The sequence below is a fragment of the Doryrhamphus excisus genome, chromosome 9 (genome assembly GCF_030265055.1).
Source record: "Doryrhamphus excisus isolate RoL2022-K1 chromosome 9, RoL_Dexc_1.0, whole genome shotgun sequence".
Classification (NCBI taxonomy): Eukaryota; Metazoa; Chordata; class Actinopteri; order Syngnathiformes; family Syngnathidae; genus Doryrhamphus; species Doryrhamphus excisus.
This window is the reverse complement of record NC_080474.1, coordinates 12,061,245-12,086,664: the sequence shown is the minus strand read 5'-3', so window position 1 is coordinate 12,086,664 and position 25,420 is coordinate 12,061,245. Positions and strand designations below refer to the sequence as shown.

General features: G+C 39.0%; 2 protein-coding genes across 3 annotated transcripts in view; both read left to right on the top strand.

Annotated features, from left to right (window-relative positions):
• Positions 1–15,080, top strand: part of LOC131136086 (fibronectin-like) — a 32,851-nt gene extending 17,771 nt beyond the window's left edge. For both annotated transcript variants that reach the window (XM_058082588.1, XM_058082587.1), the window contains exons 25-49: positions 688–960; positions 1,589–1,703; positions 1,826–1,899; positions 1,988–2,077; positions 2,191–2,457; positions 2,533–2,649; positions 2,731–2,895; positions 3,016–3,171; positions 3,280–3,393; positions 3,499–3,768; positions 5,185–5,396; positions 5,581–5,668; positions 5,830–6,015; positions 6,237–6,326; positions 6,456–6,647; positions 6,727–6,816; positions 7,115–7,220; positions 7,345–7,564; positions 7,681–7,851; positions 7,933–8,071; positions 8,199–8,366; positions 9,037–9,162; positions 10,745–10,851; positions 11,248–11,367; positions 14,154–15,080. In XM_058082588.1, coding sequence (XP_057938571.1) covers positions 688–960; positions 1,589–1,703; positions 1,826–1,899; positions 1,988–2,077; positions 2,191–2,457; positions 2,533–2,649; positions 2,731–2,895; positions 3,016–3,171; positions 3,280–3,393; positions 3,499–3,768; positions 5,185–5,396; positions 5,581–5,668; positions 5,830–6,015; positions 6,237–6,326; positions 6,456–6,647; positions 6,727–6,816; positions 7,115–7,220; positions 7,345–7,564; positions 7,681–7,851; positions 7,933–8,071; positions 8,199–8,366; positions 9,037–9,162; positions 10,745–10,851; positions 11,248–11,367; positions 14,154–14,222 — 3,725 coding nt within the window. In that variant the 3' untranslated portion in view covers positions 14,223–15,080. The remainder of the gene's footprint in view (positions 1–687; positions 961–1,588; positions 1,704–1,825; positions 1,900–1,987; positions 2,078–2,190; positions 2,458–2,532; positions 2,650–2,730; positions 2,896–3,015; positions 3,172–3,279; positions 3,394–3,498; positions 3,769–5,184; positions 5,397–5,580; positions 5,669–5,829; positions 6,016–6,236; positions 6,327–6,455; positions 6,648–6,726; positions 6,817–7,114; positions 7,221–7,344; positions 7,565–7,680; positions 7,852–7,932; positions 8,072–8,198; positions 8,367–9,036; positions 9,163–10,744; positions 10,852–11,247; positions 11,368–14,153) is intronic.
• A 1,848-nt stretch (positions 15,081–16,928) lies between these two features.
• Positions 16,929–24,243, top strand: umps (uridine monophosphate synthetase). Its single transcript, XM_058082133.1, has 10 exons — positions 16,929–17,160; positions 17,603–17,756; positions 17,953–18,077; positions 18,487–18,674; positions 18,762–18,859; positions 19,045–19,205; positions 19,296–19,413; positions 19,631–19,806; positions 19,986–20,100; positions 22,900–24,243. The coding sequence occupies exons 1-10, from the start codon at positions 17,011–17,013 to the stop codon at positions 23,076–23,078; spliced, it is 1,464 nt and encodes a 487-aa protein (XP_057938116.1). The 5' UTR covers positions 16,929–17,010; the 3' UTR covers positions 23,079–24,243.
• Positions 24,244–25,420: the final 1,177 nt, after the last annotated feature.

Below are 25,420 nucleotides of genomic sequence, written 5' to 3'. Positions count from 1 at the left end.
TAACAAATATGTTAACTCTGAATCCATAAGCTTAGCAACATTTTACAAATAAATGGCACAAAGTATGCTGGGAAGCAGGAAGCACTCCCAGTTTTGGAAGAGTGATGCTATGACTTTGAGATGCCTCCCATGGGCATATAAATGGAACACTGTGTCCTTATTTTTTTTCTTTGACTGCAATGCTACAGTTTCTAGATATATATTGTAGAGCTGGGGTGTCCAAACATTTTCCACCGAGAGCCACACAAACAAAATAAAGGATACGGAGGGTATGCCACATCTATTCAACGCAGGTCAAAATTTTGAAAGACATGACAGCCAACATATCTGCTTTGCGTTACACGTGTCAAAGCAAATGGTTCTGATTTGAGGCAGGGTCCAAATGGGCCCTGCGTCGGACCTTGGACATGCCTGTTGTACAGTATATTAAGAGATATATTAGATTTAATATATATCTCTTCCATCGGTGTGATATGTTGAATATATACGTATCACACTGTATTGGAAGTTGACTGTTTTTGGCCCTCACCTTAACCATTGCTTCTTTTTGTCTGTCTCTGTCTATTTACTCCTTTCTGTCCCTCATCATCAACCACTTCCTTTTTGCTTGACTCTATGTTGTTTGCTTGGTGTTTTTGCTGTGGTGTCTTTGTCTGGCCCCGCTTCTCCCAAACCGTCCCACCACAGAGGTACCACAGTTGACTGACCTCAGCTTCGAGGATGTTAGCGACACCACTATCAGTCTACGTTGGTCACCGATCAACAGCACAGCCATCACTGGTTACAGGATCACAGTAATGGCATCTGGGGAGAGCATGCCCATCTTTGAAGACACGGTTATGCCAACAACTGGACATTACACAGTATATGGGCTGGAACCCGGTATCGACTACGACATTAGTGTGATCACCGTGACGGAGAATGGAGAGAGTGAACCCACTACATTCACACAACAGACTTGTAAGTAAAAGCACATTATTTACGAGGAAAAATAATTGTCTTTTATGAAAAATCTTGGGCCACTTTTAGATTTTTTAAACCAACCCATTTAGATAAATATAAGAAATAACCTAGATAAGATAAGAAAAACCTGTATCTCTGCTTTGTGATAAAGTGTATTATTATTTTACATTATATTTACATAATATTACATATAATATTTCAGACTTTTTCTCATACTTTTTATCCTGTAATATCATGTCTTTAGTCTTATAATAATTCTAATTCTCCTAAAATTGCAACTTGGTCTTTTTTTGTTTAGCATAAAATATTAAGCAAAATTACATATGTATTCTTTAATATTTCAACTTTATGGTATTTTTTTATTTTAAAATTATGACTTTATTGTCCTAATATTTTGGCCTTATTGTTATGGAAATTAGACCTTTTTTCGTTTTTAAATATTTTTGTTAAATTTCACCGTATTTTAGAATATGCTGAAGACCAATAAAAAACAGTCACAGGCTGTAAATGAACCCCATGCTGCACTTTGGACACCCATGATCAAGTTGTTCATTTGATTACTTTTGTAGGATTTTTTAAATCTACACCAAGAATGTATATTGATCAATGATTCTGTTTTTCACAGCTGTGCCAGCACCCACAGATCTGGCCTTTGGCCAGGTAGGGCCAGACCATATGGAAGTCAGTTGGCTCCCACCACATGTTCCCAACATGGCTGACATCAACAGTTTTCTCATTAGGTTTGTACATAAAATGCTCTCAAAGCTCAACATCACTTGTTTCACCAAAGTGTGATACATATCCCGAATAATTGTTTTTGTTGTTATTAAATAACTAATACATGTATTTAATGGTTCTTCAGGTACCGACCAATTGATGATGATGACTACACAGAAACCATTCTAGATGGCACAATGAACAATGTCGTGCTGAGAAGTAAGATTGAACAAAAGCAGTAACTCTATACCAACGTACAACTACACAATGGGATATATTTTATGAACACATTTTTCCCTCTGCACAGATTTGCTGCCAAACACAGAGTATCTGGTGAGTGTGGTGTGTGTTTATGACCAGAGAGAGAGCTCACCTCTTGTTGGCACCCAGAAAACAGGTGATTCTTACCTGATTATGCAAGCACAATTTAATTTGGCATTGATTAACATAATTTATATTGCTATTTGTTGTTGTTTGAAGATTTTAATGTGAAGTTTTGTGTTTCCTCAGCCCTGGATTCACCTGTTGGTCTGCGTTTCTCTGAGATCTTCACCACCTCCTTCACCATCCACTGGCTGGCCCCTCAAAGTAAAATCACTGGTTATCGTATCCGTTACCAGATGGCCAGCGGTGGAAGAACCAAGGATGAAAGGTTACCCCCTTCAAGGAACCACTTCACCCTGACAGGACTCGCTCCAGACACTGATTACCTAGTGAATATCTATGCAGTTAGTGCGGCACAAGAAAGCTTGCCACTCCATGGGAATCAAAAGACAAGTATGTTCTCATCATGTTCATGTATCACACCAAGACTATGTTAGTTAATGACCTGTTTTTGTTCTTCTGCTGTAGTTTCTGATGCGCCTACAGATTTGGAAGTGCTAGACTCTTCCCCCACCAGCATCACCATCCGCTGGGATGCCCCTCCTGTCACTGTGCGCTACTACAGGATCACTCACGGCGAGACTGGTAGCTCACATTTTTGTGCATCATATGTGATTGTCCATTGTATGAGACATTGATTCACTTTATCAATATCGCATTATTCAGGAGGCCACAGTAATCCTAAGGAGTTCACTGTGCCTGGTTCTCAATCCACCGCAACAATCACTAACCTGCAGCCTGGTACCGACTATACAATCACTGTCTATGCTGTAACCGGCAGAGGAGATAGCCCTGCATCAAGCACTCCCATCTACGTCACACACAAGACAGGTACACTAGTAAACACGTGTAAATACTGTAAGAACCAACATAACCATATTGTTTTTATCCCCATGCAGATCTCTTTGATTTCACATTGTCCGTGTTAACTCCATCATACTTTTGTTTCAGGCATAGACGCTCCTTCTGACATGGAGGTGATGGATGTTAATGACAACAGTGTCACCGTGAGGTGGAGCCCAGCTCAGGGACCAATCAAGGGATACAGAGTGACCGGGGTCCCCAGAAATGGACAGGGTTCATCTTTCACTGAGGTGGTGGCTCCAGGTAACTTGTTTTGGAGAGCTTGACTAGAGCTAAACAATTATTCTTCTTCCTTGACCTCAGTTGACAAACATTTGTTATGAATTAATTTTTCTGTTTTTGTTTTACCAGACCAAACAGAAATGACTTTCTCAGGCCTGATGCCCACAGTTGAATACACTTTTAGTGTTTATGCTGTTGGACAAGATGGAGAGAGTTCTCCGCTTGTGTTGAATGCTGTAACAAGTAAGGCTTGTTAAACACAAACTAACATATTTCCATTTTTCCGTCATGTTACTATGCAATGATTTAGCAGTAGGATATATCTTATATAATTTTCCCTATTTTTAGATGTAGACCGTCCCAAGGATCTGACCTTCTCGGACATCGACTCCACCTCGCTACGGATCGCCTGGGACAGTCCTGATGGAATTGTTACTTCTTACCGGGTCTTGTATTCCAGCTCTGAAGAGGGTGAAAGAGAACTACGCCCTGCTCCTCGAGGAGATGCCGAATCCGCCGTTATCTATGGCCTGCAGCCAGGCACCGAATACACTGTAAAAGTCATTGCCCTGCATGACGACACACTCAGCACACCACTGGTTGGCACACAAGCTACAGGTTTGAGTCTTTTATTATTTGTATTGCGACAGTCAGTGTCTCTTTTCAGATTAAATGTATAAGTCTACTGTATGTTAAGCTTAGTTTTTTTGTTAAAAGGCCAAGCCCTGCCCTTCTTTGGATTCTTTTTTTTAATTATACTAATTATAATCCATCATGGAGAAATTCAGTTCACACACTGCTATATATAGACTATAGTTATATATATATATATATATTTATTCCATGCCACACAGAATCAGACCACACATATATGGCATGTAAGGACAGATGTCAGAATGAGACGGCATGTAAACATTGTCGCTGCATTTGAGCCCTTCACTTGCTCATGTGTATCTTGATGGTAGCCAGAAAGAAGACTAGCAACTCTCTAAAAACCAGTTGCAATTACAGTTGAACCTTCCTTAGCATCCGTCCCTATTAGTGTGTTCTCCGGTTGAAAATGTTCCCCCAAAAATTTTCCTCAGTTTGCTTCCATTTTCCAATTAGCGTACAATATGGTGCGCATCTTGTATTGTATTGTTAATACACTGCTGCAGTCCAACTGTGTTCTTATGTTAGCATTTTATTAGCTTGCTAAGCAAAATAGGAACCCGAAGTCAGCTACGTTATGTCATCCGTCTATTATGTCATCAGCGATTGAGTCACAAAAATGATAACACACAACAATTTTTTAAAATAGTTTTACAGTTAGTTTTACATGTAAAAAATAACCCTGAATTCATACAAATGACCAATGAAAGGGTAAAATAAACATTAAAGGTTACTTTTGGCTGAGTTTTCCCAAAGACATGATATGGCAATGATATCAACGATATCAAACACCACAACAAGAATCTCGTCTTCACTGGCACTAAAACTTTAAATGTTCATTCATCCCTTTCATTCATAACTTGTATGTATTTAGAATTGTTTTATGCATGTAGAACTGTACTGTATGTGTACCATGGTGTGTTACAGCCACTGGTAGAAGCTGGTCAGTCTCAAATAAGTCTGACATCTTTCATCACAAGTCTCCAATCAAGTATCAAGTAAAGACATGCGTGAAATTCTAAGTCATGTCTCAGGTCAAGACAAGACAGGTTAAGTCCAAAGTCATAGTCACCTGTAGTTCTTACAGGTCCCAAGGACTGTTTAATGTCTACCAAACAAAATGCCGTTTTATCAATGTAACAATCGTAAAATCTAAATTAATTAATTAATTTGAATTGTTTTTTTGGTTTTGCTGGGTTTTTTTGGAAAAAAGGAAACAAAGTTATACTTTGATGAAGGTTGAGAGTTCCATTAGTCTCGTTGGTTTTGTTCATTAGTTCAGTTGAAGATTTTGCAGCCATTGAAGATACAATTAGCCAATTATTTAAAAAAACAGCCGAGATCGCCCTCTTTCGTGACACTTTTCCCACTCTTTCAACACAGGAATCTCACCCCCCACCAACCTACAGTTCTCCCAGGTGGGCCCCACCTCCTTCACCATGCACTGGGCCATGCAGGGCCAAGAAAACCGACTACCTGGTCAAACAGGCCTCACAGGCTACCGTGTCGTGGTGAACCCTAAAAGCAAGAGTGGACCCACCAAAGAGATGAATCTGACACCGGATGCAACACAAGCGCACATCTCTGGCCTCATGGTGAGTGATTGGATAGTAATTGCAGCATAAATATGTCCTTTGTACAGTAAATACACACAATTAGTGTTTTTATCCTAATTTAATTTTACATACTCAAATTGTTGTTAGGTTATGTTATGTGGAAGTGCACTGACCATTCATGACAGTGTCAAACTTGAGCTTATTATGACGTCTTTTTACCTAGGTTGCAACGACTTATGACGTACATGTTTATGCACTGAAGAACTCTCTGACCAGCAGGCCCGTCCAAGGAGAGGTTACCACACTGGAGAGTGAGTTTTTCCCAAAATAGTTTAATGCAGACGAATTTTGATACAGACTTTTGATGACATCTATGTCGAGGGCGCCATACCTTTTTATATACAGTAAATGATTTTTGAAATTATGTTTCTCCATGCCTAAAAATTTTATGACCTCTTTTGTTGTATTCAAGATATCAGCCCCCCTCGTAGAGTCCGCATCTCCGATGTCAACGATTCCTCCATTACTCTGACATGGCGCTCCAAAACAGGGGAGATTATCTCAGGATTCCTGGTTGAAGCCACACCCACTTCCTCCACAAGCTACACACCCATTCAAAGGACAATTGCCTCTGACTTGCGTGCATATACTCTCTCAGGTATGCAAATGTTTGAATGCCGACACTAGTATATAGCACAATTAATACCTATGTCATGATGTTAATGAAAATTTTGCATCATTATCCTTGCAAAGGTAGATTTTTATTTATTTTTTTATTTACTCTCACTGCATGTCATTAGTGTAACAAGTGTAACTAATGGTATGTCCTTTGAATGTAATGTAATCATCACCTCACATGCATTTGTCTATATACTTCAGGGCTAGAACCTGGCACCACTTATAAGATCAACATCTATACACTGAAAGGAAATGGCCGCAGTGCACCAATTGCACTCACAGCCTCCACAGGTAAGTGTAGGTCATTATTTTAAAACCTGAGTCAAGAATAATGTTTTATGTGAACCAGATGATGACAGATGGAAGACATAAACAACGTTAGTCTACTTTCTTGAGTTTTTGGTGTGCTGTCTATTTCAGCAAAACCAGTGGTCAGCCCTCCCGCCAATATCCAGTTCACTTCATTGAACCCCACCAGCATTTCTTTTACATGGGAGCGTTCCCGCAGTCCGGGGGTAACTGGCTATTACGTGACCTATGAGTTGGCAGGGGGTGTGCCTCAAGAAGTCATCCCTCGGCCCCATGCAGGCCAGAGCTACGCCATGATCAACGGTAAGTGGCGAGTAACATAATCATAGATGGAAGAATCATTAACTGGATAACTAACCTTACATATTATGTTTGCTCACAGGTCTGAAACCTGGAACAGAATATGTCATTAAAATTGTTGCCCTGCAAAATGCTTTGAGAAGCATACCTCTCATGGGCAAAGCCAGAACCCGTAAGTACTGCTAACGTCATCTGTGTTTACATTGTTCCTATATGTTTCATACTGAAATATGTTATTAGAAATTAAATAATTGTTAACAACATTTTATAGACAAAATAAGGGAGAAGCCTTGGGAAGAGGATGCTTTTGCAGTACCTTTGCATTCCCATTCTGGTCATGTCTTGAGCAGCTTTTTTTTTACTTTGAAATGAAGCACAATGTCTCATGTCTAACATTTTCTATAGTAAAAATTTGTTGGAGTCATTGTGCTCTGCTCTGTATGATTCTAACAACTGACTTTTCCAATCAGAGCCAGCTACTCCTTCTCTATTGGTCCCTGAGTTGCCTCAGCTTCCTGTTCCCCATCGACCCACCACTGACATTTTGGATGTTCCAGAGTCCTTCAATGACAAGATGTAAGAATCTGATTAACCAAATAATGTATATGAGACATGTAAATGTAAATCCTCCAAGTATTCATGAATAAAAATAAGACATTTTTGGATATCATCCCCTCCATGATCTCTACTCTCCATTTAGCTTTGACTCCAACCAGGTTCATTTGGCTGGTACCAGTGGCCAGAACCGATTGGGGCAGCAGGGGCAGCACATCTACACAGAATATCAGAGCCTAGGTCCTAATAACGGACTTCACGGCCCCCATGGTGGACCCAAAGAAGGACAGAGACCAATACTCAGGGAACCTTTGGTCTATATTCCTGTGCCTGGTCCTGATGGAAACAGGGTGCCTTTGGTCAAGGTGGGTGTCATTTTTCACAAAAAAAATAAATTTCCATTCTTTTTCCTGTTTAGCTATTATTCACTTAATTTGCTAGAACCCCAAAAGTTTTGTTCAATGTGTCTTTCATTGTGTAGGTGAGTGAAACACCCCTTCCGGGTCTTGCATTTGGTTTCCCTGACAACGAGACAGAGTTGCCCCAAGAAGCACAAACAATCACAACCATCTCTTGGCAACCCATCCCCCACACCTCAGAGTATGAGGTGTCCTGTAATCCTCTCACACACCTGGAGGAAAGAGGTTTTCAGGTATGCACACACTGTCACACAAAGTATTACCTAATGGGATAGTCAAACCAATCATCAGTCATCATTGCTTCTTCTGGACAGATGCGTCTGCCTGGCACCTCTAACAGCGCCACTCTGATTGGACTGACATCCGGAGCCTCCTACAATGTGGTAGTGGAGGCCATGAGGGGCGGGGCTAAAGAGAAGGTTCTGGAAGAAGTTGTAACCGTTGGCAATGCTGGTACTATAAAGAAATCTCGAAACAGCTTACGTATTTGAATAGTCCCATAGAAGTTATATTAAATTTATTAGTACTGTACATACATGAAATCATATTGCAAATAAAATCCTTTGTTTATTTTTCTCAGTTCCAGGCGACATCCCCATTTCCCCCAACCGGGATGTGTGTTATGACACGTTCACGCACACATACCATGAGGTGGGCTCAGAGTGGGAGCGCATGTCTGAGACGGGATTCAAGCTGTGGTGCCGCTGCCTGGGTCTAGGCAGCGGCCATTTTAGGTGTGATTCATCCAGTGAGTGGCTTACTAACCCCATTCCAACATGCTTTGCTAACAGGCATCACACTCCATGGAATTAAAAATAAAAATAATTCTATGTGATCTAACCAGGAAGGAATTTATAACAGTAAATCGGGAGATGATAAAATATTTTTTTGCTAGATTCTGATGCTTTTGATACGTAAGATTCACTGGTGCACATCATCTTAAAATACGAATGTGTTGAGAAAACAGGGAGACATTGTTCCTCACCTGGATTATAAATTCCTAGAATGCTATGTTGAAATTAAGCCATAAAAATGTAAAATTTTGAGATCTCAGCAAGGACAGCCTTGACAATGAATCCATAAATATTGTCACATTTCACTACAATGTCATGATACATTGGATACATTTGTAAACTTTTACAATTTTAACATTTTCCTCACCGTTCTCTCTGTCTGCCCATGTTGATGCCTCTGCATTATGTGTCATCACATTTTTATGAAGGAGCATAAGGCAAAGCTAGGCTAACCCATCCTCACTTCAGTTTTTTGTAATGCTAACCAGACAATATCAAAAAACTGAAATCATCACTCACCTGCAAATTAGTCAAAACAATACAAAAGTGTGATTATACTCTGTATCACAATATAAATGAATCTCTTTATATCACCCCATCTTTCTGATAACCTCTCTCTTCCAGAGTGGTGCCATGACAACGGTAACAACTATCGCATTGGCGAGAAGTGGGATCGCCATGCTGAGAATGGTCACATGATGAGCTGCACTTGCCTGGGCAATGGCAAAGGAGAATTTAAATGTGAACCCCGTGAGTGGTGACACAAAATACACAATACAGGCCACACAACTAGGAGACCCGAGTTCAATTCCACCCTCTGCCATCTCTGTGTGGAGTTTGCATGTTCTCCCCGAGCGTACATGAGTTTTCTCCGGGTACTCCAGTTTCCTCCCACATTCCAAAAACATGCTAGGTTAATTGGCGACTCCAAATTGTCCATAGGTATGAATGTGAGTGTGAATGGTTGTTTGTCTATATGAAGAGCTTGCAACCAAAAGGCACTAAATCCATTTTGACTGATTTCGAGAAAATCAATGATTTTTAATTACGCACATATCAATCTATTTGGTCATCAAGTCTATATTGCAAATGAAAGAGCTATCGATATAGGTCATACAAATGCATGCTATAAAAATCCTGCACACACCATGTATTTTATATATTTTTTTAAATTAATTTTTTTGGCTGAAATGATGGATCTAGCGCCTTTTGGCTGAAATAAATTTGAAGTTTAACTTTAACTTCTTCAATGGCATTATTGTAAAAGAATGTAAGGTGCTTTAATGTGCTATGCTAATAAAATAATTACAACACAGAAGCCATTTTCAACATACAATACACCCCCCCACCCACACACACACATGCACTCGTTCACCTTCACACATTACAGAAACAAAATGTTATAACCTACCACTAGTACACTGTTACTGATAAAATTTTTAACTTCATTAATTTCAACAATAGAAAATTAAACATCCAAGAATATCTCTTATTTTCATGTTCACATCAACATACAGCCACACGCACATCAATTCCCTAACACCAAATGGCACATATGGGACTGAATCAAACACAAAATTTCAACTCAGCTTCACCGCTATTTGATCTCCTTTTAGCCTTATTTTTCTTCCATTCTCCTTCATTCTTCTGTCTTTTCCTTGGGTTATTTGTTATATCAGCTAGCTCATTCATGGTAAAACTGCACTAGGATTGTATAAATTGCAGTATTTTTGCGACTTCGTATTCGATCAAAATGTACACAAGCAAAACAGGATGCGCACTGATTGGCTTTTTGTATGTGCAGTGCCAATTGTATTCTTCTCTCTGATTGGTCAGATTATCAATAGATGGGAAACTTGGGCCAATCAGAATAAAGAATAAAGAAAGGGATTTAGCTCCTTTTGGTTGAAATCTGAAATGGAAATAGCGCCTTTTGGTTGAAAGCATAAATTTCATATCACTTTTTTTTCAGATTTTTAAAAATGATTTCAAGACCAAAATATGTGATTTGGATACACATGACAGAGGTCTATTAAACTCATGAAAAACATGCAACTTAGTGAAAATTGGATTTAGCGCCTTTTGGTTGCAAGCTCTTCATATGTGCCCTGTGATTGGCTGGCTGTCGACCAGTCCAGGGTGTACCCCGTCTCTCACCCGAAGACAGCTGGGATAGGCTCCAGCACGCCCGCGACCCTTGTGAGGATCAGCGGTAGAAAATGAATCAATGAATGAATGTAGAATAACTATGCAATAAACATGCAAATGATGCAATAAACAGCACGATAACAAAGTAAAACCCAGTGTTTTAAACTTTTTTTTTTTTTTACAGATGAGTCAACATGTTATGATGATGGGAAAATGTACCAAGTAGGAAACCAGTGGCAGAAAGAATACCTGGGAGCGATTTGCACCTGCACTTGCTATGGCGGACAACAAGTGGGTTTTCAGTGCTTATTAATCTTAAATGGATATAAGGATCAGGCTGATTCCTTTCAGTATTGGTATAGTGTTTTGATATCAGCTTAATTCACGTATTGGAAATTGCTGATACGACATGCAGAGATTTCCAATCCATGACAGCTATGTTTGCTGATATTCTTCTAACTATATTTGTTGTTGCATAGTTGCATATTAAAGCAAATAGAGCTAGGTATAATTGTATCTGTCACAGATATCCAAAGGTATCAGGATTGAACCGGAAGTGAAAAAATGTGGATCGATGCCTCCCTAAATGTGTATATGCTGGTAGAAACATTCAAACATGCAGCTAGTGCTGCATTAGCTTAGTGTTCCAACGTTATATAACGATAACGTTATATGTCTTCACCTCAGGGCTGGCGTTGTGAAAACTGCAGAAGGCCAGGCGGGCCCAGTGACGTAGAAGCTGACGTGCTTCACCCTGTTCACTCTGATGTCTTCGACCGGTACAGAGAAAATGCTCTACGCAAACTGGTCAGTGTTATACATAATATTAGACTAACAATGTTATCAGCCATTATTTTGCGGCACACAGTGTAATCTTGGTTAACTTGGTCATTAATTTGTTTGTTGTTTGTTGTTAGACTCTGACTAACCGGATCAATTTTTTCCATAACAAATACTGCAAATCCAGACAGCCAAAATGTTAATACAAAAAACATTTTTATAGTTTTACAATTCTAGCTATACATGCAGAAAATAATTATAAATACATATATAAATACATATCATTGAGGAATGAAAGGGATAAATAAACATTTAAAGTTACTTTTACCTTCATTGAAGACATGATTGTTCCCAAAGACACAATGTGGCAGCGAGACACCATACGGACACTACGTTCCTGGGTTATTTCTTGAATTCAAGAGTGTTTCACATCTCAATAACCCGATATGGAGTTAAAGAAAGTTGCAGGTGCCAGCATTTGGAAAGAAAAGAAGAAGGCGAGAAACACTGAATTTAAGAAATAACTCATGACAAAACAGGAAGATGGTGTCTGATTGTTGTCTCGCTGTCACTTTGTGTCTTTGGGAACACTGATGTTTTCAATGAAGGTAAAGATAAGTTACCATCAATGCTTGTTTATCCCTTTCATTTGACATTTATATGCATTTAGAATAGTTTAATGTACAACTATAAAAACAGTGTACATTAACAACAAGACACCTACCGTATTCAACGCTAATCAGAAAATGTACACAAACTAAGGCAAACTTTTGGTGTACATTTTCAACATTTACCAAGGCAAATTTACCAATGGTTCACTGTAAAGTTGAGATAACAGATGATAGCGACATTTTTTTCTGCACAGGGAAACAACACTGTATCAGTACTGTATGTCCGCAATCTAGAATTGTTTTCCAGATTTGTCTTTAGGTTGCAATTTACAATGAATTCAAAGTGTAATGTTTTGCTTTTTGCACAAAATGGGGCTCCACCTAAATTGTACCTAAACTGATTACTAAAGAGAAAAAGGTACCACTGCATGCGTTTTACAGTGGCCGCAAAGCAGCTGCACATTGCGCCAAATAAGACACCGAAAACCATAATAAGAGCACAAAACAGAAAGCAATGTAAAAACCAAAACTAAGGTCCAACCTGTCATGCGAAACATATATATAAAGTGTTATGAAAGTTATGCATCATTCTTCAATACTACTAATAATACTATATCTACAACAGATAATAATAATTCAATACTAATACCAATCTAATATCACACCTCAGAATCACTGTAGTCTCAGCGTTTTGGCACTCTTTCTCTAACGTGTATTTCATATTGTCTTTTTTTGCATACACAAAGTTCATTTGTGATTTACATCCAGTGAACATTATCGTAAAAGTACTGTATAATGTATTCATAACACAATATTAATTTGATGGATGAGCCTCTGCTGATATATCAGTTCATATCGGTATTAGTAATGAAGAATATCGAGCAGCTCCAGTAATTATCTGTAAAACCATAGATTGTGCCAGAAAATTCTGCATAACTGAAACTTTTAGTTAATTCCTCCAGTAATTATTTTACTTCTGCCTGTTTAGTCACTGTGTATTTAAAAGAAACCGAAATGATGTTCAGCATTGAAGACCATTGCCAAGAGTGGGGATGACTGACACATCCTAAGCAGTGCTCAAGGCCACCAAGGGGCCCCCAAACAGTTACATCATCAGTCGTTAACTAGCCGAATCCTGCTTACATCCCCCAGATGTCCCCAACTGCTACTGACTGACTATATAAAAATGGTGGAGTTCCATATTGGCAGACCACTTACTGATTCTGGTTTTCTGGTCTGATTTTGTTAGCGAACAGGCTTTTTTGTTCATGGAGATTGACTTTAAGAATAGAAGAATGTGATTTCAGCATTTGCATTAAGGCAGGGGTGGGCAAACTACGGCCCGGGGGCCACATCCGGCCCGCCAAGTGTTTGAATACGGCCCGCCCAATCTTTCCAAAGTATTTCATTTAAACTCAACATACAACCTGGCATCATGGCCTGAGCCAACCTTTTGATGGTTTTATCAATTTCGTTTTTTGACATGGTCTGTTGTTTACAAAGTGCTCCTGAAAAAAGGGACACAAGCACATAATAATAATAATAATTATTATTATTATTATTAGATAATTATAATAATTATTAGAACTATTATGATTATTATAAGTATTATATTAATGCTAATTATTATATTAATTATATATCATATTATTGTTATATTTGCACATTTTACATAATAATAATATAATAATTATTATTTTAATTTTATTGTAATTATTATAATATTTTATTATTTTTAAAATATTTAAATATAAATATAAAATAATAAATAATAATAGCAGATTGCGTGACAATTTTACAGATACAATAATACCAGGTGGACTGTTACGTGTAAAATATATAGTCTGCCCCCCCCCCCCCCCCCGTAAATTTTGTCATATCAATGCGGCCCGCGAGTCAAAAAGTTTGCCCACCCCTGCATTAAGGGGAACAATGAGGAACAAATCATTTTGATTCAGACAGAAAAGAGAAAATACATTTCACTCGCTGCATTTATATGAATATTTAATTGGCTCTCTGTCCACTGTTTGAATGGTATCTTGAAAATGGGTTGTGTAGATTTAACAAAGGCTGTGTTGAGATACAACTTAAGTGGAGCTACATACAGTAGTTACATACATACATGTTTGGAAAATCTATTATCTTGCATGACAACCAAATAAACGGTTTTCGCTTTTCTTCTCATCCATCCCTTTGCTACAGAACATCCAGTGTCCAATTGAATGTCTGAGTCCTGAGTTGCTTGCAGATGCTCAAAGCCCCTCAAAGTAGAAGTGAAAGGAGGATGGGGATGTGAGACACCTCACAGCATCACTACCACTTCAAGAAGGATGCCTCCTCTTGCAGTCAAAAAAAGAGGACATTTCTATCACGCCCGTGCCTTAAAGGTTACCACGTTAGTGCCTTGAGCCAATGTAACACCAAACTCCTCTCAAAGATCCAGACAATTCATGATTTTCTGCCATGAGAACATGAATACTTTTTGACATAAAACAGCCTGAGCATCCAAAGAGAGACACACACATTTGATAGAGTACTATTGCAGCAAGTATGTTATACATATACTAGTGTATATCCTGTTAAACTCACACAATTCTCCATGACTTTCCAAAAGGTTATGATAAGGTTATGAAGCACCGTTCCCATTGTATTTACTTTGTCGCTGTATAATGAAAGGCTTTCAAATATTGCAATTCAGTGCATTCATCATTGATAGGAATCATAAAAGATAGTGTCCTGTGTGTCTTACTGTGGTAAATATTCAAGAACTGGTAATAAAAAATACTGGTAATAAAAATGGCCTTTAAAAGATAAGCACTGTTACTTTTGAGATGCTATTAAACCCCACTACCTTGCTGCCATTATGCAGCACAGGCTCCCCTTCTCATGCCAAATGTATTCTTTCAACTGCGTAAAAAAGCCAAAGTTGACTGACCAAAAGGTAAATGTTAACCTGTTGTTTGAAAATTTATTTGAGAGGTCACCCTTATTTTGAGGTGAGATGTATTTTAATTACTGAAATGTTGCCATTTTGTTTTATTTATCCAATTCTGTTCAATGCTATTTCAGGGTTGTATACTTTTTTTTTATTGGTTGGTGCCAAACTGAACTACTGTGGATCTTTTTAATAAACAGATAAATCCAAGTCTCGATCTCTTTTTATTATTTGTGACAGCAAATGTGATGCAGTCTGTGTTGATTGCTATGCCGTATGAAACATTCAGACATAGTTTTGCACATAGTTGTAGTTATTTTTTATAACTTATAACTCAGAGGAAGTGTGCAGCCACAGTATTCATGGATCTGACAAAAGCCTTTGATACAATCAATCATGACATCCTAATAACTACATTAGAAAGGTACGGAATAAGAGGATTAGTTCTGAACTGGGTCAAAAGCTACTTAGCTGACAGGAAGCAATACGTACAACTAGGAGAATACACATCTGCAAGTTCATATATTACGTGCAGAGTTCCCCAGGGGTCAATACTGGGGCCAAAACTGTTCAACTTGTACATCAATGTTATCACCAAAGCAGAAAGGACACGCACCAGCAAATACAAATAGACGGTGTGGACATTGAAAGGGTGAACGAAAATACATTTCTGGGGATCAGAAATCAATAGATGAAAATATGAGCTAGAAACCTCGTATTACAGATATACAACATAAGGTAGCCAGAAATATTTCAGTATTGAACAAGGCAAAATTTGTTCTCAATCAGAAATCACTCCACACTCTTTATTGCTCTCTGCTTCTACCATATCTTACTTATTATGTGGAAATATGGGGTAATAACAATAGCAATCTTCACTCGCTAAATGTACTGCAAAAAAGGTCAGTAAGGATAATTCATAATGCCGCCTACAGAGAACATACTAGCTCCTTATTTCTAAAATCACAAATACTTAAACTTGCTGATATAGTTAATCTTCAAACAGCTAAAATAATGCATAAGGCTAAAAATAACCAATTACCTAAAAATGTCATCCAATACTTCTCTACAAGAGAGGAGAAAAATGATCTCAGGGAAGAACTACAGTTGAAACACTTATATGCTAGGACTACGTTAAAAAGCCATAGCATTTCAGTATGTGGAATCAAACTATGGAATGGATTGAGTAAGGAACTCAACAATGCACAACGATGAGCGAATTCAAGAAACAATACAAGCAGTTGATGTTTGCTAAATACAAGGATGAAGAGTCTTGAACCAGTCATGATGTGCTATATATATATCACTATATCACTATATTCACTATATTGACAGTTACTATGGTACACATTATGTCATTGTATGGTCATATCACCTCGTACTTCGGTACGGGACAAAAAATTTAAAAATAAAAAAAACCTTAAACTGTATCATGGAAAGCAGGAAGTGAACAAATGTAACAGTTACTGATTGTAAATGTACTCCTACTCCTACTCCTTTTGGACTTGTGGAACTGTGAACTGATTATGGGATGCACTCAATTGTAATCTGATGCATGTTCAAATGAAATAAAACCATTACCATTACCTCGTCTCTCGCCCGGAGACATCTGGGATAGGCTCCAGCATACCCGCGACCCTAGTGGGGATAATTGGCATAGAAAATGGATGGATAGATATTACTATTTATAGGCTTATTCACACGTTTTTTGTTTTGTGTGTATTAATATTGTTGTGCAGTGTAGTGTAGTTTTTTGTTGGTTTGTTTTTTGCTTAAACATTGTCATTGCTTGAACATTGTCAGGCTGCTGTTCAAACCGGCATAATGCTATAAAAGGCTCGTATTTCTTATTCGTATTTATTTACCACCTCTGAGTTCAGTGCATCACCATTCAACACATAATCAATATAAAAACACCTCGTATTATTGTTACTTCGACCTAATTTTCAGTTGGATTTCCTGAGTTTTATTTTGTAAATGTACTGTAACGTACTGTACCCGTGAGTATTTTGAAGGAGCGGCAGCGGAAGTAGACGGTTCCTTGACCCCGCTTTGAGGAAGTATATTAGAGTGCTGCTCTGCTGTAGTTTTCACGGTAGCTCTTTAGTCAGCTCAGGAATAAACATGGACAACCTCTGCATTGACAGTTTTATTCTGAAGCTTCATGATGTGAACGCGGTGAAGTTCGGAGAATATAAACTGAAGAGCGGCATGATGACGCCCATTTACATCGACTTGAGAGTACTCGTGTCCCATCCACGCCTTATGAATCAGGTACACACGTGCCACGAGAAGTCTTGACGTTTTGTGTTTGTATATATTTACACTTTGTGTTTTTTCACGTTAACATTTTCATTCGAAACCAGAGCAAATGGGACACTCACCCAAGCTTATTATCTCTGCCGTGCTTGTGTCCACGTAAACAACAAACAAGTTACCTCACTTTTTCCAATGCATTGCGAACCTAGCTCTGTTAGCCTGTAAGGTTTTCAGGCAAAAGATTAACATCGTTGTTACTTACTCTTGTCGTGTGCATTCCATCAATGAAATGGCGTCATAGGCACCGATAAGACTATTTTTGTTTGGACACTGTAAATCTGTGCTATTGAATTATCATCACCTTTATCATGATTGTTTCAAGATCCAACCATTAAGAACTATGTAAGTCATTGAGTACAATGTTACAGCCATCTTACCTTATTTATTATATTTGCAGGTGGCAAAACTCATGTACCAAAGAGCTCAAGATGAAAGACTTGAGTTTGACACAGTGTGTGGTGTTCCATACACAGCCTTGCCAATGGCCACTATTATCTGCTCCACACATGAACTGCCCATGCTAATCAGGCGCAAAGAGGCCAAGGACTATGGTAGGAGACTAGAAGCATAGACACGCTTGACATATAATATGATTGTTCAATTATATAGCTCATGTATTGTATTTTGTGTGCAAGTGTGCTTAATGTTGTGGTTGACTGGTATTATACCGTATGTGGACTAACAAATAAAGTACATTGACTAAGATATTCTAACATTACCGCCAAGTCTCCTTTCTAATTGTATTAGGAACCAAGCGTCTCGTGGAGGGCTCATTTAAAGCAGGAGATACATGTCTTATCATTGAAGACACTGTGACCAGTGGCAGCAGCATCCTAGAAACGGCTGAAGTGCTGTACAAAGAAGGACTGAAGGTGCAGTAGGACAACATCAGTACCATAATTTATACCGAAAGTAAATTGATGTCTGACCCCATTGTGTTAAGCAGCAGTTTCTGCAGTTAGGAATTAGTTAACTCCTGGTGTAAGACAAAATATTATAGTTAAAACACAACACAAGTCGTGATGAAGACGGACACATGCTGCTTGTATTTAAGTAAGCAAGGTACTTTGTAGTTCCTCAAAAAAGATGCAAGATGAATGGGGCTCTACAATTTTTATTTGTATTTGCTCCAAACAGAATCCCCTTTCATACTTTCTTGTGCTGGCGCTAATTGTAGGGTGCCATCTTGCCATATGTACAGTGCCTGTTAGATAGATGCTGGCTTTACTGTTACGTATCCCTCAAGATTATGTAACATAATAAGATGTTCCTGTGCGAAAGGTGACAGATGCCATTGTGCTGATGGACAGAGAGCAAGGTGCTGTGGACATGTTGGCGTCAAAGGGGATCAGGCTCCATCCTATCATCTCCATGTTCAAGCTGCTCAATGTGCTGCAGGCCTCCCAACGTATTGACACAGAAAAAGCCCAGAACGTGCGCAAGTTCATCTTGGACAATAACACTTTTAGGTGTTGTATGAAACTACAAAAACTTTTTCACCATCCATATCAGTCGCTTTAAAATGCTTTGACAATTTTCAATATGGCTTTTTTCAGATCTGAGGAGCAGAATGGGATTGATGTCCCTGGTTCAAAGAAGCAACATGTGGAACAAAACCTGCATCTGAGCTATGAAGCCAGAGCCAAACTTCCAAGTATGACATATAGTATGCCTACAGCATCGTGCAAAATTCTTAGGCCACCATTAGTTTTCTTGTGTCTGCATGCATTTGACATGCTGCAGATGTATCTGGCAGAACATTGGTACATGGGGTGAATTGAGGGGGGCCTGGGTCATATTTTGAACTGCATCAGTGAAATGTTTTTGTCTTGTCTGTAGATGTTCAGCGTTTAGGGTCAAAGCTATTGACAATCATGGTAGACAAGCAGTCCAACCTTTGCCTGTCTGCTGATGTTTCAAGCAGCGAGGAGCTGCTCCACATGGCAGATACTCTGGGTCCGAAGATTTGCCTACTGAAGACCCATGTAGACATTCTAAAGGTAGTAGCCAAACTTGTCCACCAATCGTGGAGGATTTTGTTTAAAAAAAAATGAATCAACCAATTATGAACTTCTGCTTCCTGCTATCAGGACTTCACTGTGGCCTTCAGCCAGAAACTCCAGGCTGTTGCCGAGAAGCATAACTTCCTCATTTTCGAAGATCGCAAGTTTGCTGATATCGGCAATACAGTCAAGCATCAATATGAAGGTGAGAAGTTAAAACTTGATGGTCAAATAAAAGGCTTTGGTTTATGTTGCATGCATAACAACACAAATTACCTTTATGATTGTTTTATATTTAAAAGTTATGGACACTCTGGCGATACGGGGAGAAAAAAAAAAGAACACTGCACACCCTGATTTTACCTCTAACAGTTAACACAGCTGTGTAGACTTTTGATGTCCTCTTTCTGTTCGTTCTCTAGGTGGTGTGTACCAGATCTCCTCATGGTCTCACATAGTGAATGCCCATGCAGTGCCAGGACCTGGCGTGGTGAGCGGCCTGGCTTCTGTAGGCAGGCCTCTCGGCCGAGGCTGTCTGCTGATTGCACAGATGAGCTCACAGGGCTCACTGGTGAATGAAGAGTACACAAAGGCTGTGGTAAGCATTTCAACTTAGTTCATAGTTAGCAGTAGCCACCAACTACAAAGGGACGGCGTCTTTCCATGTCAGTGGACAGAGGAGGAAATCTAAACACTTTGCCTGTTATGTGCCAACCATTGACCACATTACTCCAGTCTTACTTCACTGAATCTCTAATTTAATGTATGTCTTTACAGGTAAAAATGGCTGAGGAGAATTCAGACTTTGTCATGGGCTTTATCTGTGGTTCGAAGATCACAAAGAGGCCAGAGTTCATCCACATGACCCCTGGGGTGCAAATGAAAGCTGGAGGTGACTGAATTTACTTTGTTTGCCCAAATACAGTGCATCCGGAAAGTATTCACAGCGCTTCACTTTTTCCACATTTTGTCATGTTACAGCCTCATTCCAAATTGTATTAATTTAATCTCTTACCTCAAAATTCGACACAAAATACTCCATTATGACAATGTGAAAAAGTTTTTTTTTTTTTTTTTACTTTTTTTGAATTTATTAAAAATAGAAAACTAAGAAATCACATTTACATAAGTATTCACAGCCTTTGCCATGAAGCTCAAAATTGAGCTCAGGTGCATCTTTTTTCCACTGATCATCCTTGAGATCTTTCTACAGCTTAATTGGAGTCCACCTACAGTAAATTCAGTTGATTGGACATGATTTGGAAAGGCACACACCTGTCTATATAAGGTCCCACAGTTGACTGTGCATGTCAGAGCACAAACACCAAGCATGAAGTCAAAAGAACTGTCTGTAGACCTGCGAGACAGGATTGTCTTGAGGCACAAATCTGGGGAAGGATACAGAAAAAAATCTGCTGCTTTGAAGGTCCCAATGAGCACAGTGGCCTCCATTATTCGTAAATGGAAGACGTTTGGAACCACCAGGACTCTTCCTAGAGCTGGCCGGCCTTCTAAACTGAGCGATCGGGGAAGAAGGGCCTTAGTCAGGGAGGTGACCAAGGCCCCGATGGTCACTCTGTCAGAGCTCCAGCGTTCCTCTGTGGAGAGAGGAGAGCCTTCCAGAAGGACAACCATCTCTGCAGCAATCCATCAATCAGGCCTGCATGGTAGAGTGGCCAGACGAAAGCCACTCCTTAGTAAAAGGAACATGGCAGCCCGTCTGGAATTTGCCAAAAAGCACCTGAATGACTCTCAGACCATGAGAAACAAAATTCTCTGGTCTGATGAGACAAAGATTGAACTCTTTGGTGTGAATGCCAGGCGCCATGTTTGGAGGAAACCAGGCACTGCTCATCACCAGGCCAATACCATCCCTACAGTGAAGCATGGTGGTGGCAGCATCATGCTGTGGGGATGTTTTTCAGCAGCATCATGCTGTGGGGATGTTTTTCAGCAGCAGGAACTGGCAGACTAGTCAGGATAGAAGGAAAAATGAATGCAGCAATATATAGAGATATCCTGGATGAAAACCTGCTCCAGAGCGCTCTTGTCCTGCTGAAAAATGAACCTTCACCTCAGCCTGAGGTCAACGACCCGAAGCACACAGCCAAGATCTCAAAAAGATTGGCTTCAGAACCACTCCGTGAATGTCCTGGAGTGGCCCAGCCAGAGTCCAGACTTGAATCCGATCGAACATCTCTGGAGAGATCTGAAAATGGCTGTGCACAGACGTCTCCCATCCAACCTGATGGCGCTTGAGACTTATTGCAAAGAAGAATGGGCAAAACTGCCTAAAGATAGGTGTGCTAAACTTGTGGGATCATATTCAAAAAGACTTGAGGCTGTAATTGCTGCCAAAGGTGGATCAACCAAGTATTAAGCAAAGGCTGTGAATACTTATGTAAATGTGATTTTTTTGTTTTCTATTTTTAATAAATTCAAAACATGTCAAAAAAAACCTTTTTTCACATTGTCTTAATGGAGTATTTTGTGTAGAATTTTGAGGTAAGAGATTAATTTAATACAGTTTGGAATGAGGCTGTAACATGACAAAATGTAGAAAAAGTGAAGCGCTGTGAATACTTTCCGGATGCACTGTATGTACTGTCAATATTGTTTGTCAATATGTACTGTTACACACTACAGGCATTCCTTGTTTTACCAAATTTTGTGGTTACAACACATACCATAAAATTAGGAAGGTCCAGTCCAACGAGTTAAGTAAAAAATAAAAATAAACGTGGTTCTCGTATTTTCTTCCACTCAGAACTTCCAGGTTGTCACCAGGCACTAAAAAACATTCCTTACATTAAAGCGGTGAAATACAACGTAGTGAAAATATACTAATCGAGCCCGAGTCACGCACACACACAATCGTGCAAGCTAACCCCTGCTAGAAGCACAATCTTTGGATTTGTCAAAGAAAAGGAATGTGAAATTCAACATTGTAAATGCTGACAGTAGATCAATGGCGATCATGATTGGCCGAATTCTTGGTCTAAGCCACTGACCTGAATGAATGTGAATACTTGCAGACGTATCAGGGTTATTTGATGTTTTGCTTTGTTGACAAATAGTGCAGTCGTGTAGTGTTTACATTTACAGCATCAAATAGTATCTTTTAACATGTGGAAGCATCTGCTTCTATGAAATGAACAGTGATAACTAAGCAGCCTCGTGGTGTCATTATTGAGACTTCCTCCTGACAATGTCTTGTCTCTACCTCCCTTGCAACGCCCCTTAAAAGGAATACTCTCTTTTTTTTATTACTCGTTTAATTTTTTATTTAATCTTTTTATTACTGTATTTTATGTCCTTCACGTGGGCAGTGTGAGTCATTTCGGTGTTTAATTTAGATATATGCGCCAACTTAAAATTTACACTGTCATCAGAACAGAACTTGTGCATAGACCAAATAAACGTCCTTCTACATGCAGTTGAGACAGTAAATGTTCCATTCTTACTTTACTTACTGACAGAGCCAATTATTTATTTTATTTTTTAAAACTTCATCAGAGTTTACTGTAACGACTGAAAATTAGTAAAGGAATAAGTCACGTAGAACTGATCTGCAAAAAAATGTTTGTATTCAGGTTGGATGTTGTGATTCCTGTTAAACACAAGAGGGTGCTGTAGTCTAAAACAAAATGGCTGATCCTGCTCTCATCTCCTCCCCCTTTTTCTCCCACAGGAGATGCTCTTGGACAGCAGTACAACACTCCAGAGGAAGTTATCTACAACAAGGGCTCTGATGTCATCATTGTTGGCAGAGGTATCCTTGAGGCCCCTGATAGGCTAGAAGCTGCTGAGGCCTACAGGAAGTTGGGCTGGGAGGCCTACACAAGGAGGATGGATCAGAGTTCTCAATAAGAGTGCAGCAATAGCCTTCATAACACAATAATAATTAGGTTTGGGGGAAGACTGACCATATTGTCCACTTCTGATGGGCAGCAGTTCAACATAGCTGGTGGTTGCACACTGGACTGTTGAAGAAAATCGCTGCTCGCTCCAGTTCTCTACTTCTCTCGGACTTGTGGGATATTTCACTGCCTTTGCAGTATTTCTTTGTACTTTACATTTTTTCCACTCCCTTTCACGTCACCATTTAACTTTATAGAATTGTGAGAAGCAGACTTGCCATGCAAAAAAAAGATCTTTTGGATCTTTGATGCAGTCATTTTTTTGAGTCAATAGAGAAGTATTTATAGATGAAGTAATAACTACACTACTTACTAACTCATTAGTAATTAGTATTGTATTAGTTTGTGTGCTACACGGTGATTGAAAAGTAACTCGATTTTGACATTTATTCATATGTTGTAATATTGTTCTCATTTTTTGTGTATGTTCCAAATCTTTGGGAATTATAGGTTCTTGTATTCTTGTCAGATCGATTATTTTTTTTGAAATTTGAAAGCCCTACAAAAATGATCCACAATGGTCATACTGATACTGCATCAGCCACAGATCCTGTAGCAATGAGTTTTGCATTACAATTCTTGATCGTCTTAGTGTCAACTTGAGCATGTCGTCCTTTAGTGGTCTTCCACCATCTTTGTACTTGAACAATGGACCTCCAAAGTTACTTTAAAATCACCTTGTAGTCATTAGTGATAACCTCAGTCATATTTTGAGTTGATTTGAGTAGTTTTCATTGATGAAGTAATTAGTAGTTATTAGTAATATATATGAATATTAGTATATGGTTACTAGTAGTAACTATAGTTATTACTTCATCTTAAAGTAGTAAGTCAAACACAAAGCATCCTCCAGCACAGCCAGTCTGCTTTGCAGGTTCCAGTTCCAAACAGTATACGCACCGACTTGACTGCCTTATGAGGGAACACTTTTTGTATACGCACACTTTCATGTCTTTTTACAACTTTAAATAATGTCAGCTGCATATATTCAGTGATGTATGTTTTGAGCCAATTATCATCATGATTACTGTGAATTATAAAAGAGGAAATGCAGATACTGTCTCATCTGGCCGACTCTTTGCATTGCCAAAATAAAATAAAAATAATAAAACCTGTTCTTGTCTTATTATTCATGCGTCTCATTTTTTTAAGGGAAAACACAATTGATGCATAGTGGGTTATAGGAATACTTCTGACTGACAACCTGAGCTGTGTTAAAGTTCTTTGTGGATAAATGTTTCAAATATAGACATGATTGTCTAATTTAAAAATATGTGGACAGTACTTGGAACAAGGAATATAATTTGTCATAAGTCTAAACGAAAAAAAACTGCTTTACTGACTTTAAAAATTAAAAAAAGTGTTTTTTGAAAAACATTTGTGGCATGAGTGATTCGATATTAGTCTCAGTAACTGTTTCAATCCAATTGGAGTTAACGATCAAGACAGACTACCAGGCACATGGGAAAGTGAGAGCGCTTGTGATGGAGGACAACTTGTGTGTGTGTGTCTTCACCTTCCCCCTTTTATGTCAATATTGGATCAGAGCAACGCACCGTACGACAGGTGTCTGTGTGCGCCCCGAGGAGCTTCTCTGCTTTTCATCCATGAGGGGAGGAGAAAAGGAGAGGGAGAGAGAGAGAGAGCGACAGCATGTAGAAGTATAAAAGCCTATACCTGTCATCAACAAGTGTTGAGTGCGCGCAAAAAGTCTGCCAAAAGCCAAAGAAACAAGACCGGGCTCATCGACCATCATGGGCCTGACTTCTTCTTAAAGGTACGCTCAGTAACTCTTTGCAGGTGTTTTGTATTTATCAACGTTTTCTCATCTAACGTGCCTAAATTTGCTCCCAAAAGGTCCGCCCTGTGAGTTAGGGGACACCAGCTGTGAAGGGGCACAATACATTGGCAAGGTTGGACTCCCACGCGTGACTTTTTTTGTTCCGTATTTGCTTCACGTTGAGCCTCACGTACAATACCTGAAGATGACGTTTTGTTCGTTCGGCTCGCGTTACGCAGGTACGGATTGACAACTGGAGATCAGTCTTTTCAGTGTGTGCGGAGGAGTCTAATGACGTTAAATTATTATTTTTTCAATTAAAAAAAACCCGAATAAACATTTTTTTTCATCTAGGAGGTGTGGAATGAGGATGAGAACAAGTCAAACTCAAATGCATCCTGTCAGAATTGGAATATGTTTTAAATGTCTTGCATGAGAGGTGCCTTGTTTGCATACAGCTGGAAAGACCTGACTTGTAAATCGATATAATCAAAATAAAGAATGACAAAACT